Source organism: Pezoporus flaviventris, unplaced genomic scaffold (assembly GCF_033815535.1).
Source record: "Pezoporus flaviventris isolate CSIRO_AGI_PZ_B2104156 unplaced genomic scaffold, CSIRO_AGI_Pfla_v1 ptg000045l, whole genome shotgun sequence".
Classification (NCBI taxonomy): Eukaryota; Metazoa; Chordata; class Aves; order Psittaciformes; family Psittacidae; genus Pezoporus; species Pezoporus flaviventris.
This window is the reverse complement of record NW_026892593.1, coordinates 9,962,580-9,979,420: the sequence shown is the minus strand read 5'-3', so window position 1 is coordinate 9,979,420 and position 16,841 is coordinate 9,962,580. Positions and strand designations below refer to the sequence as shown.

Genomic DNA, 16,841 nt, shown 5'->3' with positions numbered 1-16,841 from the left:
AGTGAGACATTTTCATTTTCAGCCTCCAATGAATCTGGGCTTAAAGACTGAGGATTTAGGGGGTTTTAACTAATATTTTTTTCTCTGGGTTCATTTCAGTAAGGAGGGGTGTATAATTTATACATTATATACTAATTCATAGTCACAAGACATCCTCTTTTGGAGTTGTTGGGTAGGTAAAAAGCAGCTGTTATTAATGGGTATTTCCTCATGGAGGCAGGAGCCAGAAGTGTTAAAATCATGTTGGAATCGAAAATCACTTGTCTCAATCTTTTGCTGCCAAATTGAGGAGGTTAACACTTGTTAGTGTCACAAATATGCTGTGGTGGTAGTCAAGTTAGAAGAAGTTAGTTTTTTAAACTTTACTCTGAAAAAGACCAACCAAGCAAATAATTATATTGGGAAATTTTGTTTGAAGTTCATAACTTTTTATTAAAAATACATTATAGTAATTCTCAATTCATCAAGGATTTTAATACTTTTAAAGGGACCGCTGTTGAGATTTCTGTTCTTAAAATCTCTTCTCTCCTTGTTTTCAGAACTTGTGTGTCATTCGGACACATCTGAACAAATAAATTATATTTGTATTTGTTTAAAAATATTAATACTGTTAGCAAACAACTTCATTATCACAGAATCATAATGGGTTTGGGTTGGAAGAGACCTTAAAGATCATCCAGTTCCAACCCCCCTGCCACAGGCAGGGACACCTCCCACTAGACCAGATTGCTCAAAGCGCCATCCAACCTGGCCTTGAGCACTGGCAGGAATGGGACATCCACAACCTCTCCAGTAAACCTGCGCCAGTGTCTTACCACCCTCACAGTAAAGAATTTCTTCCTAACATCTAATCTAAATCTTCCCTCTTTCAGATTAAAGCCATTCTGCCTTGTAAAAAGTCCCTATCCAGCTTTCTTGTAGGCCCCTTTAGATACTGGAAGAGGCTCTAAGGTCTCCCTAGAGCCTTCTCATCTCCAGGCTGAACAACCCCAGCTCTCTCAGCCAGTCTCCATAGGAGAGGTGCTCCAGCCCTCTGATCATCTTTATGGCCTCCTCTGGACTCAATCCAACAGGTGCACGTCACTCCTGTGTTGTGGGCCCCAGAGCTGGATGCAGGACTGCAGGGGGGTCTCACCAGAGTAGAGGGGCAAAATCACCTCCCTCAACCTGCTGGTCACACTCCTTTGATGCAGCCCAGGATATGGTTGGTTTTCTGGCCTGCAAGCACATGTTGCTCACATCCTGGTGAGTTTAGTGCAGCACACACATATCTGTGTTTGTGTTAAAGGCATGAGACCATATATGTAAAAGGTTATGTTTTGCGTAGTACCAAGGACTTATTTTGTTTATGAATCATAGAGGATTGGATCTTAAAATATATATATATATATATAAACCACAGTTCATTGTCATAATTCTCTTCAAAGCCACATGCCTGGCTTTAGAAACATTTGATTGGACAAATAGTCAATAATGGTAGTATTTCGTCTTAGTCTGGCCTTAATATATTGAGATATTGTGTCCTTTGCATCAAAATGTTTTGTATCTGTGAAAGAGGATAAAATAACAGAAAATACAACCTGAAGAATTTTCTTTGGTTTTGCAGCGTTCCTGTTCCAGTAGTCAGTCTAGAGAAAATTCCTAACCTAGTGAAGGCAGATGGTGCCAATGTTAAAATGAATTCTGCAACCACTACCACCATCACCTCCTCCTCAACGTCTTCATCCACCATACCTCCTCCAACTCTGGTTAAATCTGGTTTGACATCCAAGTCAGTGCCACCATCACCAGAAAAGATTCTGAACGGCAAAGGAATTGTAGCTCCATCAATAGACAAGAAACACCAAAATGGCACTAAAAGCAGTAACAAGCCTTACAAAAGACTGTCAGGTGAGTGATGATGTACTTCATCTTTTGAGGTTGTCAGTCTTTCTTCATTACTATTTCAACAGCTCAGATTTCTATAGCTGTAAAATGCAGTAGCCTGGTTTTGGTTTGATTTTTTTATTGTAAGATGCCAGTTTGCATTATATGAAGAAGCAAGCTTCCACACTCATAGCATGTGTAAAACATTTTCAAAATACATGTTATATTAAGGTTGAAATTAGAGTGTTTTATGTGTTTCTCAACTGACCAGTAGGCCAAATAGAAGTTTTTAAGGAAGTAAGTTCAGTAAAACAGAAAGGCAGAAGGCATTATGTGATCCGGGTCTGTACACAAAAGACGTGCCTTAGCTGGGTGACATCAGCATAGTCAGGATCAAGTTGAACAGTTTAGGTCTTAAGATTATCCACCAAGTCATGATTCTTTAAAGAATCTTCTTTCTTGGTTTTAAATACTAGAAAATTCTAAGAAGATATGGGAAATGCTGGGGAAGTCTTAAAGTCATAGCACTCTTTCACCCTCCTCCCCCTGCAGTTCCCACATGAGTAAAGATGTTTGTAGTGCATGGATCTTGAGTTTTCTCAGCAAGACAGGATGGTAGGGTTGAGGGATTAAATGTGGAAATGCCCTGGATGGCCTTAGGCAGCACAGTATTGAGAATGTAGGTACCCATGCAAGCCAGCCACTGAAAAACAGAATTATCCCCCATGGGGAGGGCAAAGGCTCTGTTAGAAAGGGTGATGCCATCCACTGGGAGAAAGAATTATGTTCTGTGGTGTTCCTCAGAAGTGACTTGTGCCAGCTGGGGGGCAGCGAATAGAGAATTTTCCCCCAAAGCTGAAAACATATTTTGTGGTGAATGAAAGGAAACAAAGTGTTTTGAGGGACTTTTGTGTGTGTGTGTGTGTGTGTGTGTGTATGTGTGTTAAGGAAAAGTAACTGACTCAAGTTTACCGCTTCAGAAGCTGTGCAGGGTCTATTCATCAGCTGGCAGTACTTTGTGATTTGGGCAGGACCTTCTTGTGTGCACTGAAAGGCTAATTTTGCTAATGGCAGCATGGTCCACATCAGCTCATCAGCTTGGCAGAAAGTTAGTTCACAGGATTCTAAAATGTGTAGTAGTTACGAACCAAGTGTAAGGTGTACAAGATAAATGCTTTCATTTCCAGTTAATGAGTGTGCCCTGGTTTTTTGTCTGAATATCAGGTTTATTTTTTTCATCTCTCAGATTTGGCAGCCAGCCTATGGTACTGCTGCCTTGGCTTGATTCCAGAGCAGCGTGAAGTGTTTGCTAGGGCTGTGTGGGGTGTGGAGCAAGGCCATTGCCTTAAAGGATTCAGTAACTGATTGCTTTCTTAACTCCTTAAGGGTGCCATATAAGAAAACAGTTGTTCATTTATAGCCTTCCACAAAACAAAAAAATACCATGAGAAAGTAGCTGATAAGACTTTTAAACCTTACATTTCACTTGCTAAGATCCAATTTGTTACTCTAATAAAACCTCTCTATAGTTAATTTAAAATGTTGCTTTCTCTTAACCTATTATTCCCTCTAATGGTTCAGATGTTCAGTTTAGCTAATAATTCTGAATTCCTACTTGGGCAATAGAAACTGATGCTATTTGAGATACTTGTTTTCCCTATGTCACCACATACTGCTGCAGGGCTGTAGGTGATATTCATGCCTTTTTTGTACAAGTGCTTGCTGAAATATGTTCATAGAGGAGAATCATTTCTGTAGGGCCTTCCTTCAGCTTGCTTGCATTTCCCATGGATGTGACTCCATCGCTGTCCTGTCTCTAAGCCGTCACGTGCAGTGTCTCCTAGGCTGGGGAGTGTTTCACTGGTGGAGATTTCTGCACAGCACTGAGACTCTGATAGTTAATTTTTATATGGTTAACGAATCCACAGAATTGATACTTTTTTTTTTACAGCTCCCCTGTCACGATCAGATTTGGAATCTATTCAGGCTTCTACTGCCTCTTGTATTGATGCAGCAACAGAATAATGTAGCGATGATGCAAACAGAAGTCCTGAAAGCGCTGTAGATGAATTGCCTGTAGATTGTGTGTCACTATGATGGATTCCTCTCCATTATTACACAGGACTTTGCAAAGGCTGAGTAAAAGATCTTGGAAGGTCAATGAGATGATTATTTTAAATATCCCATAAATTTCATTCAGTTCTCATTAAAAGTAGGAGGCAATGCCTAGAGGATTTAAGTTTACTCAGCATCCTGCAGTCCAGCTATTCATTTTTGTAGCCTTTTAATAGGTCTGGCTGGTTTACATCTGTTTTCTTTCCTTCTTAGCATCCTCCTCTCTCACTCACACCATTTCCCTGACTGTGGCTGAAGTTTGGGGGTTTTTTTGTTTGATGAAAGCTGGTGGTTGGTTGGATAATAAATGGACCTGTCCCTCTTTTCAGGAATGCTGTTGTAGTGAGAGGAAACAGCTTGTGGAACCACAAAAGATGGTCTGTAGCTGCCCAGCATAAGTGGATCAGTGTTCCCTAATAGCAAACTGCAAAAATACATGGCTTATATATAAAATAATTCTTTTCCCCCTAAATCTTCGTTAGTCCTTGTTCTCTTTGAGGTGAAGTTAAAGAATGCAGATGCCCAGTTTACCCCAAGAATATCTGTTGTACTGAGGCAATTCAGGCCCTTCGTTTCCTTTCAGTGAGGTGATAAAGAATGCCCTACTTTGTCCACCAAATGTAGTGTTTGCTGTGCTGTGCTGTGCAGAGGAGTCTTTGGGTTCTCACACTACACATTCCTAATACAGTGGCAGTCAGAAGCTGCATTTTCTTATCGGTAAGAAGGTGAAAATCTTCCTGTGTTACCCAAACCAGACTTGTCTGCCGCTGTTCATGATTTCTCTGGAACAGCAACACACACTTCAGGCAGGACAAGTGGTTCCGGTTCCCTGTTAGTTCAGTATTTTCTGTTCCTCAGGGAAGGTGTGTGATTTTGTTGTTTGGTAGGTGGCAGATGCTTCCACTTTTCCTGACTATGGCTTTCACTTTTCCTGACTGTAGCTCCCTATGTTGTTTTTACCTTGGAATGTTTTCCTGACAAATGGCTTTGCTGTAATCAGTCCTGCAAGTCTTGCTTGGGTGGGACACTCATACTGACAAGTAGCAATCTGGATGGATGCTCCGAAAGGAGCACTTCTGATTTTTGAAGTGCATTTCCCCATGAGTCCAAAACAGTCCTCGCTTGGTGACTTTCATAACACGTTCCACAGCCTTACAGTTACCCTCAGGATTTTTCATTTGAAGGCATGTTTATAACCTATATGGTTTATTTGGTGTTTTTTCATTTGCGCTGAAGGTTATTAGATGGGTGATTCAGGAAACTGTGATAGGAAGGAACACTGTACACTCAAAAACCAGGAATAATTAACTCTTTTGGTTCATGAATGTGTTTTCATTCATTAAATGGAAAATTGTAGCATTTAGTCATACACAGCTACTTCTGTGTTTCTGTTGTGTCATAAAGGCCACAGACACTGCAACGACTTGTGACAGATTTCAGTCCCTTTATCAAGAAAACAGTACCAACTATTTTTTCTAAGCTCCCTTTTTGGTAGGTCTCTGCTAATAAGTTGATGACAGAACCATTTCATGTTTGCTTTATTGTTTTGGAGTCCACATAGCAGAACACATAAAACTGCTAGTAACTGTGGCACCTGGATGACAGTTATCTAACGTAGACTGCTTGGCCTCATGTCTTCTTCCAGCTGTTCTGCTTGCTGTGATGCTGTCATAACATTGCAGCAGAGCTGTGAATTGCCTCTTCCTCTTAGCTCTGATTTGTTTGTTTATAAAGAATTTTTAGATCCTCAGAGGTTGCATTTGATACAGGATATTTATTGTATCTGAATGCAACACCGCTGTAGAGTTATAATAGGGTTTGACAAATAGTTGGTATTCCAGTATCAAACAAAAGCAAACCAGGCTGCCAATTAAAACATACCATATCAAGGCATAGAAATATAATGATAGATTTATTTTTTCTTTTGGTGGCATAAACTACAATGTGTAAGTCCATAGTTTTGTTACAGCTTTACAGTGCAAACACTAAAATTTTATTAACATGACCTAAAGGAGATGGTGCTATGGTATAGAAATACTAAAGTATTAATGAAAATAAAATATGGAAATACAGACTATTAACTATTAGTGATTTTTAATGTTAATCATGAGTAAAACTGATGTAAATGCCTTTTTCCTTTTTTTTTTTTTTTTTTTTGTGTAACCTCTGCACGCTAGAAACTCCATCCCTCCCTCCACTTAGGGAAATAAGAACTAACATACATGTTATATTTACACAGACTTAGGGGACAGATTCAGAGATAAGTTTTGTTTTCAAAATGCCATTAGTAATCTTGCATTTACTTTTGAGACACCATGGGTTGTTTTTCAGAGTTCTGAGTGTCTCAAAGAAATGTTGGTGAAAGCACTTGTGATATTTAGCCTCTGTGTGTCTCAGCCAAGCTGAGAAGCTGGATTTGCACATGCAGTATTTTGTGGTCTCAGAGGCAGCCAGCATCAGAGGGGGAATTGAACTCACGGGTGTTTGGCTTGGTCCTATGTTTGGGCCACTCTTCAGAGCACAGCCTTGTAAGCCCAGTTATTTCTGACAAGTCTGTGACTGAAATCCTGCACCAAATAGTTTGAAACATATAAGGACAAAACATACCCAACTGTAAGAGTGATGGATGTGGCACAGTTGTGGGGTGCTGGGGTAGAGATGAATTAAGTTTATCAGGCAAAAATTATAGCTACTCTGGTTAAAATTTCTGTAACCTAATTTTCTTTTTTCTCCTTTTTCTACTCACCCCCCATCAAACAGAAAGAGAATTTGACCCAAATAAACACTGTGGAGTACTGGATCCTGAAACAAAGAAACCTTGCACAAGATCGCTCACCTGCAAGGTATTTTTCTTAGAAGATAAAATATCAGATGCTTTGTTATAGTTTAAATCCTGCCACAGTAGTTTGAGAGGTCATACCTGCTCCTGTCTTACAGACAATGGGTATGGTATTCAGACGCTGTTTTCAGGTAATTCTTTTGAGTAATTCTGTTTCTTTGAATCAGAGCATCTGTCTTATTCCACTGATATTTCTAAAAAGATCTTTTTTCTTGTCATTTTGTTATGCAAAAAGCATTAAAGTGTCATGTAGAAGCACAAGTACTAACTTTAAATGCTCCTTTTTTGGTTCGTATGTGCAACAATGTTGTAGTCAGTTTTTAGTAAAAAAAACATAACATTTTTGTATTATAAATTAATTGGAGGCTGCCCTTGTGATAGTAATAAGTCTGATGTCAAAAAGTAACAGCAGTGTAAGACATAATGAATATTTGTATGTGGCTGTGCTACCTGTCAGTAGAGGTGATCAGTTAAATTCACTTTAAAATGTGTTTTTTTCAATCCAATGAGATCAATTTTTCATTATTAGTTAAAAGCTACAATAATGTTGCTTCTTAATGCTTTAAAGTTATTGGAATTATATTTTCTGTCTTGCAAAAGGTAACTCAATAAGACTCGATTGTATGAAAACATTTGCAAGAAGTAATTTTAGCCTTGATGCTGGCATTTCTTAAGAATGACTTCATAAGTTCTCAAAGATAATGTAGAATAACAGCTTTATTTCCATAACTGTGTCTAAAGTTGTTTGAAGTAGATTTTATCTTTTAGAGTTGTGGTGTATCGGAAGTATAGAGGACTCATAAACAATGTCATGCACACACAAATGCTTTTTAACCACCCTATTTTTAGACTCATTCACTTAATCATCGACGAGCAGTTCCAGGCCGTAAAAAACAGTTTGACATCCTTCTAGCTGAACACAAAGCTCGATCCAGGGAAAAAGAAGTTGCAAAAGACAAAGAGCATCCACCATCTGCAAGGGAAAGCTATCAGAGCCAGCCCACACCAGCACAAGACTCTCTGTCAGGATCTTCAGTGAACTCTGGGCAAGAATCTAAAGTAACATCTCCTGCAAAATCTAGACCACCAAATTCTGTACTTCCAAGGTAAGCAATTCTCCACTGTGGAATGTTGCATTCTGAAGGTGCTGTAAGAAATGTCTTAGTCTTTGGTACAGCTCATTTTGTAAGCATTCATCACTTCTTTAGACTACTGCATGGTAAAACATGTAAGATTTTCTGCTAGCAGTAGAAGATGCTTATATAAACCTAAATCTGTCCATGGTAGCCTGTGATCTGATTGGGAATAAGGTAAGGAGTGATGTCCACCCTAAACTCAGAATCTCAGACTGACTGCATTTTTTGGCTAAAATAGTAATAATTAGGAAAGGTCACATTCAAGTCATTCTGGCACATTTGAGAATAAAAGTCTATTGACATGAATTAGGGTAGGTGTCAGTGGGGAAATTCTGGACATTTATGTAGAATATTTCTCTGCAAATACTTCTTCAGTTACATCTGTGGAATGTCTTGTAAAAAAAGGGGATAATTTAGTGTAAATGACCATGTAAGCAGCTAGTTCTTACAGGTATTGATTTGAAACTCTCTGTAGCATGTCTTTGCTCATTTTGGAAATTTTTCTTAGAAATAGGAAAAAGAATCTTCATAAAGACCATACAAAGACATTCCTTTAGGAAAGCTAGTGTGGGGTATTTGATCTAATTGGAATTCTAATTATCCTCTGGTAAACTTCCCCTATGTTTTGTGTGGGGTTTTTCTGGTACTAGCTTTGGCTGGAGCAAATAGAGGTAAACCAGTTGGTTTTGTTCATATTTATCTTGCTTCACATTTCTTTTCTTGCAGAAGCCTTGGTCAGGATTGGGTGCCCATTTGGGGGCTTATGTACTAAGTCTCTATTTCAAAGAGTTATTTGTTGTATTTGCTATCTCAAGTCTTATAGAGACAGCATTTCCAATGTTTTCTGTGTGTTCATTAGCAGTAGTGACATTTTATTTGTACAGTGGCAGAGGTGGGTTTTACAGGGTCTGAGTGAAAGGACAGGAAAAGAATACCCACAGATAAATTGGTGAGAGATCTGCATAATTCTTGGACAAGGAGTGACTTTACACAGTCCTTACATAGAGAGGAACACGGAGGGACAGGCAGGTGTTTTTAGTAGCTGTTACAGTGAAAGAAGCAAAAGTGGAATGCAATTGAGTGAGAGTCGGGTGAAGACATTGCAAAGGCAGTAGATGGGCAAGTTTTTAGCTGTCATACATTATACAATCTACACTTTCATTTCTGCTGCCGTGCCCCTGTTCTGTCCTGTCTGGTTTTGCAAGCCCTGTGCCAGAGGAAAGCCTTGCTACCTCTCTGCTGGGAGCCAGGAAAGCTGCAGCTCTGCTGCAGGAAGAGGTGGTGTAAGTGCTCCTTGCTCTGCTGAGGCAGAGCTTGCTGTTTTCCTAGTGGTGACTTGGCTTGACCTCCATGATTTTTCCCAAAGGCTGAGGAGCACTCACACAATGTGTGCTGTGAAACGGCAACTGCAGCAGTTATTTCTAGCGGATGGGCATTGGTTAGCAATCCCTGCTCAGTTCAGAAGAGGGCACCTGTCTACAGTCTTAATGACTGCTATGTTCTGGTAGCAGTAATTCATGAGACTGAAGATCAGATTTTGCTCAACATCGACATCTCCTCCAACCTCAGAGGTTGTACAAACTGTAACTGAGAATCCTTTTCCACCACCGCTACTGATTTGTCTCCAAGCTACTTTTGAAAGGCAAGGCATACTCATGCCCTGTGGTGTGAAGGCATTCCCACTTTGTTCTAATGGATTTTAGACAAAGAAAACCCACATGTTGTTAGAGGCAAATTTCAGGCAATACAGAGGTGCTTTTGCTAACTGGGTGATAACCCATGATACATTTCTGATAAGACCAAATGTCAGCTATTCTCTGTCTTTTACTGTCCTTCTTTACATGATCATTTCTGGTGTAATTCACTTTGATGCTTCACTCTGGCAGGCGGGTTTGCAGATTCTTTGAGCACTGATGGCTTAAATGTATATTCTTCTTCTAGACCATCATCTGCAAATAGCATAAACAGCAACAGTTCTTCAAACCACAGTGGGTACGTACCAGAACTGCCACTGCCTTCCATGGGAGGAGATTTAACGAGCAGATTGTCCAGTGATGAAGGAGAAGCGGATGGAGCTGAAGAATCTGAGAAATTAGACTGTCATTTTTCTGGACACCATCCCAGACCTCTTGGGGTATGTGTCTGTCTCTGGCATGCCTTGCTGTAATTCTTATGTAGTTAGAGAGGGAAGGAAAAGAAGTAATTTAGCAAAAATGTAAGGAATGAGGGCCTTACACTCTGAAAACTGTGTTCTAAAGAAATCAAATACATTTAACAGAAAATGGTATGGATGGGATAAGGTAGGAAGAAAAGACTGGTTAGTGCATGTGACAGGGAGGTTGTAGAACAAGATGAGCAGCCAAAAATCACAAGTTCTAGTTTTAGATTTTTCTCTCAGTAGATTGCAATGCATGTGCAGTCCTGCTCAAGTGAGGAAAGCTGCACTGTTTTCAGTATGACATGAGCAGATAATCTCTTTGTAGTCATAGTTCTTACGGAGCTGTACCTTACAATTGATTGCATCTCTGAAAATCATATGGCAACAAAGGGCTATTACAGTGCTTCACTGATTTTTGTCATCTGGTTTGAATCAGTAATTAAGTATCATTTATGTGAGTGTGTGTAGACTTAGAAGCCATTGCTTCATTCATCTAAAAATGGAAAGTCTAGAGTACAGCATAGCCCGTCTGCTTTGGTGGTGGCTCAGGTATGTCCTTCTCTGGCAGCTGCTTTTGTCTTTCCCGTGTTGGTGAGAAATTTAATGGTAAGTAGTAAGAGCTGCCTTGTGGCATTATCTCTGCGGTGTGAAACTTGTTTACACTGTACAAACCAAGAAGGAATGGGAGAACTCTTGAACTTTGAGCAGTTGGTTCTCATCAAAACTGAGCCAAGGAATGAAATTAATGATGAATTCCCTTATGTGTTTTCCATATGATGTGAATAATAAAACAAACAGTGTGATAACTGTAGCATTGTCTATATTCCCTAGAGCAAAGGAGAACTTGTTACTGTCAGACACCAGTAAAAAGTATGAGCTGAACATAAAATGACTGTCAGATGAAATTCTATATTTGGTTCTTACACAAAAAAGAATTATTATAGGCCATATCATATTGTGATATGCAGGAACCTTGTGCTTCCTTGGTACTTTTGTATTCTACTTTGGTTTTGCTGACTGCTTCTCTATGAATTAAAAACTAAAGCTTCACATCATGTATGTCCACACAAATGAACAGTCTTATACACGCATCATCAGTGAGGCCTGGCTGTCAATGGCCATTCTGGTTTAGGATCTTTGTTCTGTTTCAAGGCATATCCCACTGACTCATCTGTACTTTGAGATCTCAGCACCTCCCAGCTGAAGCAGTTACTGGTAGTGGAGCTGTTCTTAGTCCAGATCAACAGGAAGTCAGAAAAGATGGTATAAATCACCTTCGGCACAAGCTTCTGCTAACTTGCTACATGTCATATTGAAGTGCACTGTTTTCCTTATAAAGTCTGTCTCCCAGCTAGGTGGTAGTAATTGGTGGGGAAGAGGCAGTAGCTTCTTAACCTACCTCTTAGTGGTAGCTGATCTGTGGCACTGGGAGATGAGACTAGTTTATCAGCTTAGGTGGGGGTTTGAACTAACCTGTTTAACCTTGTCATGAAACAGATGTAAGATAAACAGGGAGTCACTACTCACTGTCCAGTAAGCTGAAGGTACTGTAAACAGATGATGTTCTACTCCATCAGCTGCTTCTGCTTCAGACTTGGTCCCTGCATGGGGGAGTGTTGTCTTATTTTCTGAGGATGATTTATAACAGGTTTCTCTCCCACAAACACATTTTGCGGCAGTTCTCTGGGTGAGATCAGTAGCACTGAACTGAAGAAGGGTAGATTCCTTATAATTCCATTTCAGTGTAGTGTAGTAGGACTTTTCACGAAGTTCCCCAGAGGAAGTAGTGCAAATATGCCTGAGCTCTGAAGAACTCTCAAAATATTTACTTCTCCTCTAGATGATTTCCATACACTGAAGAGGGTACCCACTGTTCTGTTGTGTAGCACAGGTACCATGCATAGTTACACATTTACTAACCTGTCACTTGTTTATTTATTAAGCGGATAGTAAAGACATTCTTGTTGCACCTTTTTCCTCTTCAGTTGTGTTTTTATTCCTGTTACACAATTATGAGATTTGATGTGTACAGAATGGTGAAACTGTCTTTCAGAGGCAGTAAAGAGTATTAGTAGGCAGAACTGATTCTTAACGTTACCTCAGCATTTATATTCTTTTCCTGTTGCACACAGGTGCCTGATAGCAAACTGACTTGTTAGTGAAATATGAAGTATACTTGACACTGAGCTGAAACATTGTGCACATATTCGTGTATCATTAAAAAAGTATTTATGCTGTAGGTCGTGAAACTCACCTTTTTCAAAGGTGTCTTATGTGCATGATACAAATTACAAAGGTTTTCCTTGATCTATAAATGAATATTTTCTAACGTAGATATATATGTTTTAAGCAATGTTGAAATACCTTTTCTTTCAGTTTTGTTCATACGGCAGTCGCTTAATGGGAAGAGGGTATTATGTCTTTGACAGAAGATGGGACCATTTTCGATTTGCGCTAAACTCCATGGTAGAAAAACACTTGAACTCACAGATGTGGAAGTAAGTGGGGGTTTTACACTTGGTGGGTAGTTTAACATTTTTAATTCTGTAAAACTTCTAAATTAAACACTCCATGGGAAGCATTTGTAAAGTTACCTCTGTATTAAGACATAGCAGTAATACAAGTACAGATTTTCTCTTCTCTCTTAAGGAATACACAAGCACAACTGATCAATCTCCTATTCAGATGTAAATTTACACCAGATTTAGCGCTTTTTTTTTAGCCCCTCTGAAGCTGGGGAGGAGTAATTCATTAGTTAACATTAAAGCATTAAAACTCAGTGTTTTCTGGGTTTGGAGATACGTTTTGCTATCACATAGTTTTATAACACACAGGTTAGATTTTGCCTAGACTTCTATGTCTATATATCATGCACTCTTATCACCCACTCAGAGTTTGCTCTGTAAGACTTGTGTTTTGTGAGATCAGGAACTCAGTACACACTTGCCTGTGCGTAAGATAGAATGTGATAGTTTTTTTAGTCAGTAGTACCCTTGCTGGCTGTGAGGTCTTAAAGTTCTGATTATCACTCACTGTTGAAGCCCCTCTATATCATGTGTGCAAGTTCCAAACACTATAGGCTTTGGCTGCACAGGTACATGAAAATAGACTGTACTAATAAAAACCATGCTAATTCTTTTAAAAAAAAAATCTATTTGAAAAGCTCATGCCATCTGCAGGTAGGATTGTTGAGGTTTTTTGGGGTATTCTGCTACAGCATAAGCATACTTCCAATGTAATGACACTAAAGTACAGTGTTTCATGTCACTGTTTATTATCAGGACTGTGTTATATTCATTGGATGGCAGCCATTAGATAAACAAGGTTTGACTTTTATTTAACTATATTTTTGAAACACTAAAGCTTGGCTTGTCTGACTAACCGGGTAACTTGATGATAACAGTGCTACTGTGCTGGGAGACGTAGTTTGGAAATGGTTGGGTTTGCCATAAAAGGGCCAGTGTCATGTCGATTTAGGGACAGATCATGCTTGATCTGCAGGGGGGTTCCTCTCTTCTTTGTAAATTTGGCTGTTAACTAGTGTCTGTCACCTTCCTCAAATAAAACTACTTAGTTTTTTTAAATAAGAAGGTTAAAACTTGTTGTCTATTGGCTTTGTTTGTTAGGACAAACAAAATGTGTCACTAGTACTACTACGATCACGAAAACCAAAAATAACCTCCGTAGTAGTTACATGATACAAGAAATAAACAGGCCTCATTCTTTTCCCACTAAATCCAATTGTAAATGTTTTCCCACATTCTACCTGTTTATGTAGTCTCTAATATTTTAATGAATTCCATCTGTACTTACTTGTCTGTGTAACACAGGAAGCTCACAGTGCTTAACCCCTGTTATATTCTTCTGTTGTCCTCAACCCTCCTCTAGACTGATTTGTTCCTGTCTTCCCCAAGCAGGAGTATGGGTAAAGCTGTTTTATAACTGGTGCCTCTGCAGCTCTGTAGTTGGAGCTACAGGTACACGGATACCAGGCCATGTTTTGAGAGTGATAATTACATTTACAAAGTACTTTTTACCCCTAGATCTCACAGTACTTGACAAAGGTGGGTAAGAATTATCGGCCCTTCCTTAAAAATGAACTGAGGAATGGATCTGAGAAACAGCTCTGTTCACATAGCAAGTTGCAGGCAGTAGGACTTCCTCATTTCTGGCACATGAACTGTATGTAATCCCTTATGTAACTGTGCCATAAACAGTGTTCTGTCTGACAGTCTCCAAAGGAGGAATACCAGGAGAGAGCACTTGTAATTAGGATTTGATTTATGATAAAACAGCACACCCAGTGCTGCTCTTTTGTCATACTTCTTTGAGGGCAAGAATAAGCCTTTAAAAACTAACAAGGTGTCAGTAGTGAGGATAACAAGGGCAGAGTTACGGTGATGTACAGCTTCTTAACAAAGAGAAAGAGGATTAAACTGTGAATTAAATTGTATTCTAAATAATGAGAAAAGCTCACATAATTTTCCAAGAGACATTACGGAAGTCTGATTCTTTGTTAACACTGAACTAGATAAAATAATAGATGATGATGGCTGAGCAGAAAGGAATTTGAATACATTCTACTAATTTCACAGGAATTATTATTAGATTTTATTCTCAGAATAGTACTCAACTAGTTACAAATCTTATCAAGCTTTGTTTAATAATTTGTCAATTTTTCAGTATCAGTGAAATTAATCAGTAGCTTACCTAGCTAATCCCATCTAACCAGCTCCCAAATGAGCTGTTGGGAGCACCACTGCATTTGGAAAGGGATGAGCTTTCTTCTTTAAGCTCAGTGATTAAATACTTTACAACTCCCCAGAACTGGCTCATTTACTACCCTCATCAAATCTAACCTGTGAGTTTAGGTTGATATGGAAACAATTCCATAACTTGAACTTTCAAACAAAACATACACAATGAGTGAAACAGAGTGACTAGTATCTCTATAGATCCCAGCATCAGGCATTTTATTTGTATTATTTGTTTGGCAAAACAGGAGAGGAAAAAAGGAAATTAAATTCATAACAAAGTGATTAAATTGCAACGCAATGCACATAATTGCTACATGGGGCACTTGTGCTGAAGTGGAGCTCAGTTGTGGTTTAACTGAGTTACACAGTTTAGGACTCATGTGCCATGACAGAATTGTGTAGGGAAAAATATGCTGCATGGTTCTTTATCTAATCAGCCTCTGTTAGGTCTCTGCTGCCTTCACAGATTTAATGTGCCCCATTTCAAAATTAATTTTTAGGAAAATGTACTCCATAATCCAGCTTTCCTGAATTTTTGCAATATTAAAACACTTGTGGTTTGGGGTTTGTTGTTTGTATTAAATCCCAAGGAAACCTCATAATGGAATTGCAGGTTAAAAAAGAAGAAGGAAAAATCACAAGCAAAAGTGTTTTTAAGCTGTAGAATGCAGAGCTAATTTTGACTGGTGAATATGAAAATACATGTGAACGGTAGAATAGGCATCAAAATTGGAATGATCTAGGTTTGCATTTTTTAACAAGTTGGTCCTTCTCAGAAGTTGTTTCCTATCTGCATTGTTCAGATGGAATTTTTTATGTATCTAAATGTTTTCTTCTTTTTTCTCTTTTCCCCTCCCCATCCCTCTTCTTAATTTAGGAAAATTCCTCCTGCAGCAGATAGTCCCATGCCTTCTCCAGCAGCACATGTCTCCACTCCTTTTCCAGCATCAGTTTTACAGCCTTTCAGCACCCCCAGTGCGGTGTATATTCCTTCAACACCTATCAGTTCCAGAATCACTTCTTCTTCTTACCTAATGACATCAGCCATGTTATCAAATGCAGCCTTCGTGACAACATCAGATACGAATTCCATTATGTCACACACTACAGCTTTTCCTCACATGGCTGCGAGCCTAAGTATCATGGACTCAACTTTCAAGGCACCATCAGCTGTGTCACCAGTGCCAGCAGTCATCCCTTCCCCATCCCACAAGCCATCCAAAACAAAAACCAGCAAATCCTCAAAAGTGAAAGACCTGTCATCTCGGGGTGATGAGTCTTCAAGTAACAAAAAGAAAAAGCCGCAGTCGTCGTCCTCATCATCATCGTCATCGTCCTCGTTATCTTTGCAGACATCTTCCTCGTCTTCATTTTCAGGGTCCCACAGAAAGAACTGTGTCCTGAACCCCAGTTCGACTTTGAACTCCTATCAGGCTACATCTTCCTATAACAGCATGTCTGTGCACAATACAAATAACGGAACAAGCCCACTCAGTGCCAAATCGGAGCCCTCAGGACGGACTTCATTATCAAGTAGTTCAACGGACTCAGTGAAACATATGAGCATGGTAGTAAGCAGTATTGACTCTTCTAATCTGTCTGTATCTTCTCTTGTGCATCACTCAGGGGACCACTCCCTGGGAGCACATAACGCAGTGTCTTCTCTACCCCTTTCTTTTGACAAATCAGAAGGAAAAAAACGTAAAAACTCTAGTTCTAGTAGCAAAGCCTGTAAAATCACTAAAATGCCTGGTATGAATAGTGTTCATAGAAAGAGCACTGCCAACCTTATTTCTGCGGTGCCAGATCCTACAAGCAGCTCCATCTCTCGGCAGGTAAGGGACTCTTCCAGTTATTTTTATGCAGGTCATGTCTGATTTGAAATATTTCATGCACTCTTAAAAGAAAATACTGTGTTTGCTTCAGATTGGTTTCCATCACACAACTTACTTTCTAGGTTAATACAGGAA

General features: G+C 39.3%; 1 protein-coding gene across 7 annotated transcripts in view; it reads left to right on the top strand.

The window, feature by feature from the left end:
- The window catches only part of ATXN7L1 (ataxin 7 like 1), a 113,511-nt gene that overhangs the window by 87,363 nt on the left and 9,307 nt on the right, over window positions 1–16,841 (top strand). For 6 of the 7 annotated variants that reach the window (XM_061467405.1, XM_061467404.1, XM_061467403.1 and 3 more), the window contains 6 exons: window positions 1,607–1,890; window positions 6,742–6,824; window positions 7,670–7,926; window positions 9,898–10,090; window positions 12,491–12,612; window positions 15,749–16,706. In XM_061467405.1, coding sequence (XP_061323389.1) covers window positions 1,607–1,890; window positions 6,742–6,824; window positions 7,670–7,926; window positions 9,898–10,090; window positions 12,491–12,612; window positions 15,749–16,706 — 1,897 coding nt within the window. Of the gene's footprint in view, window positions 1–1,073; window positions 1,246–1,606; window positions 1,891–6,741; window positions 6,825–7,669; window positions 7,927–9,897; window positions 10,091–12,490; window positions 12,613–15,748; window positions 16,707–16,841 lie in introns of all 7 variants that reach the window. The other variant, XM_061467408.1, reaches the window with a different exon arrangement.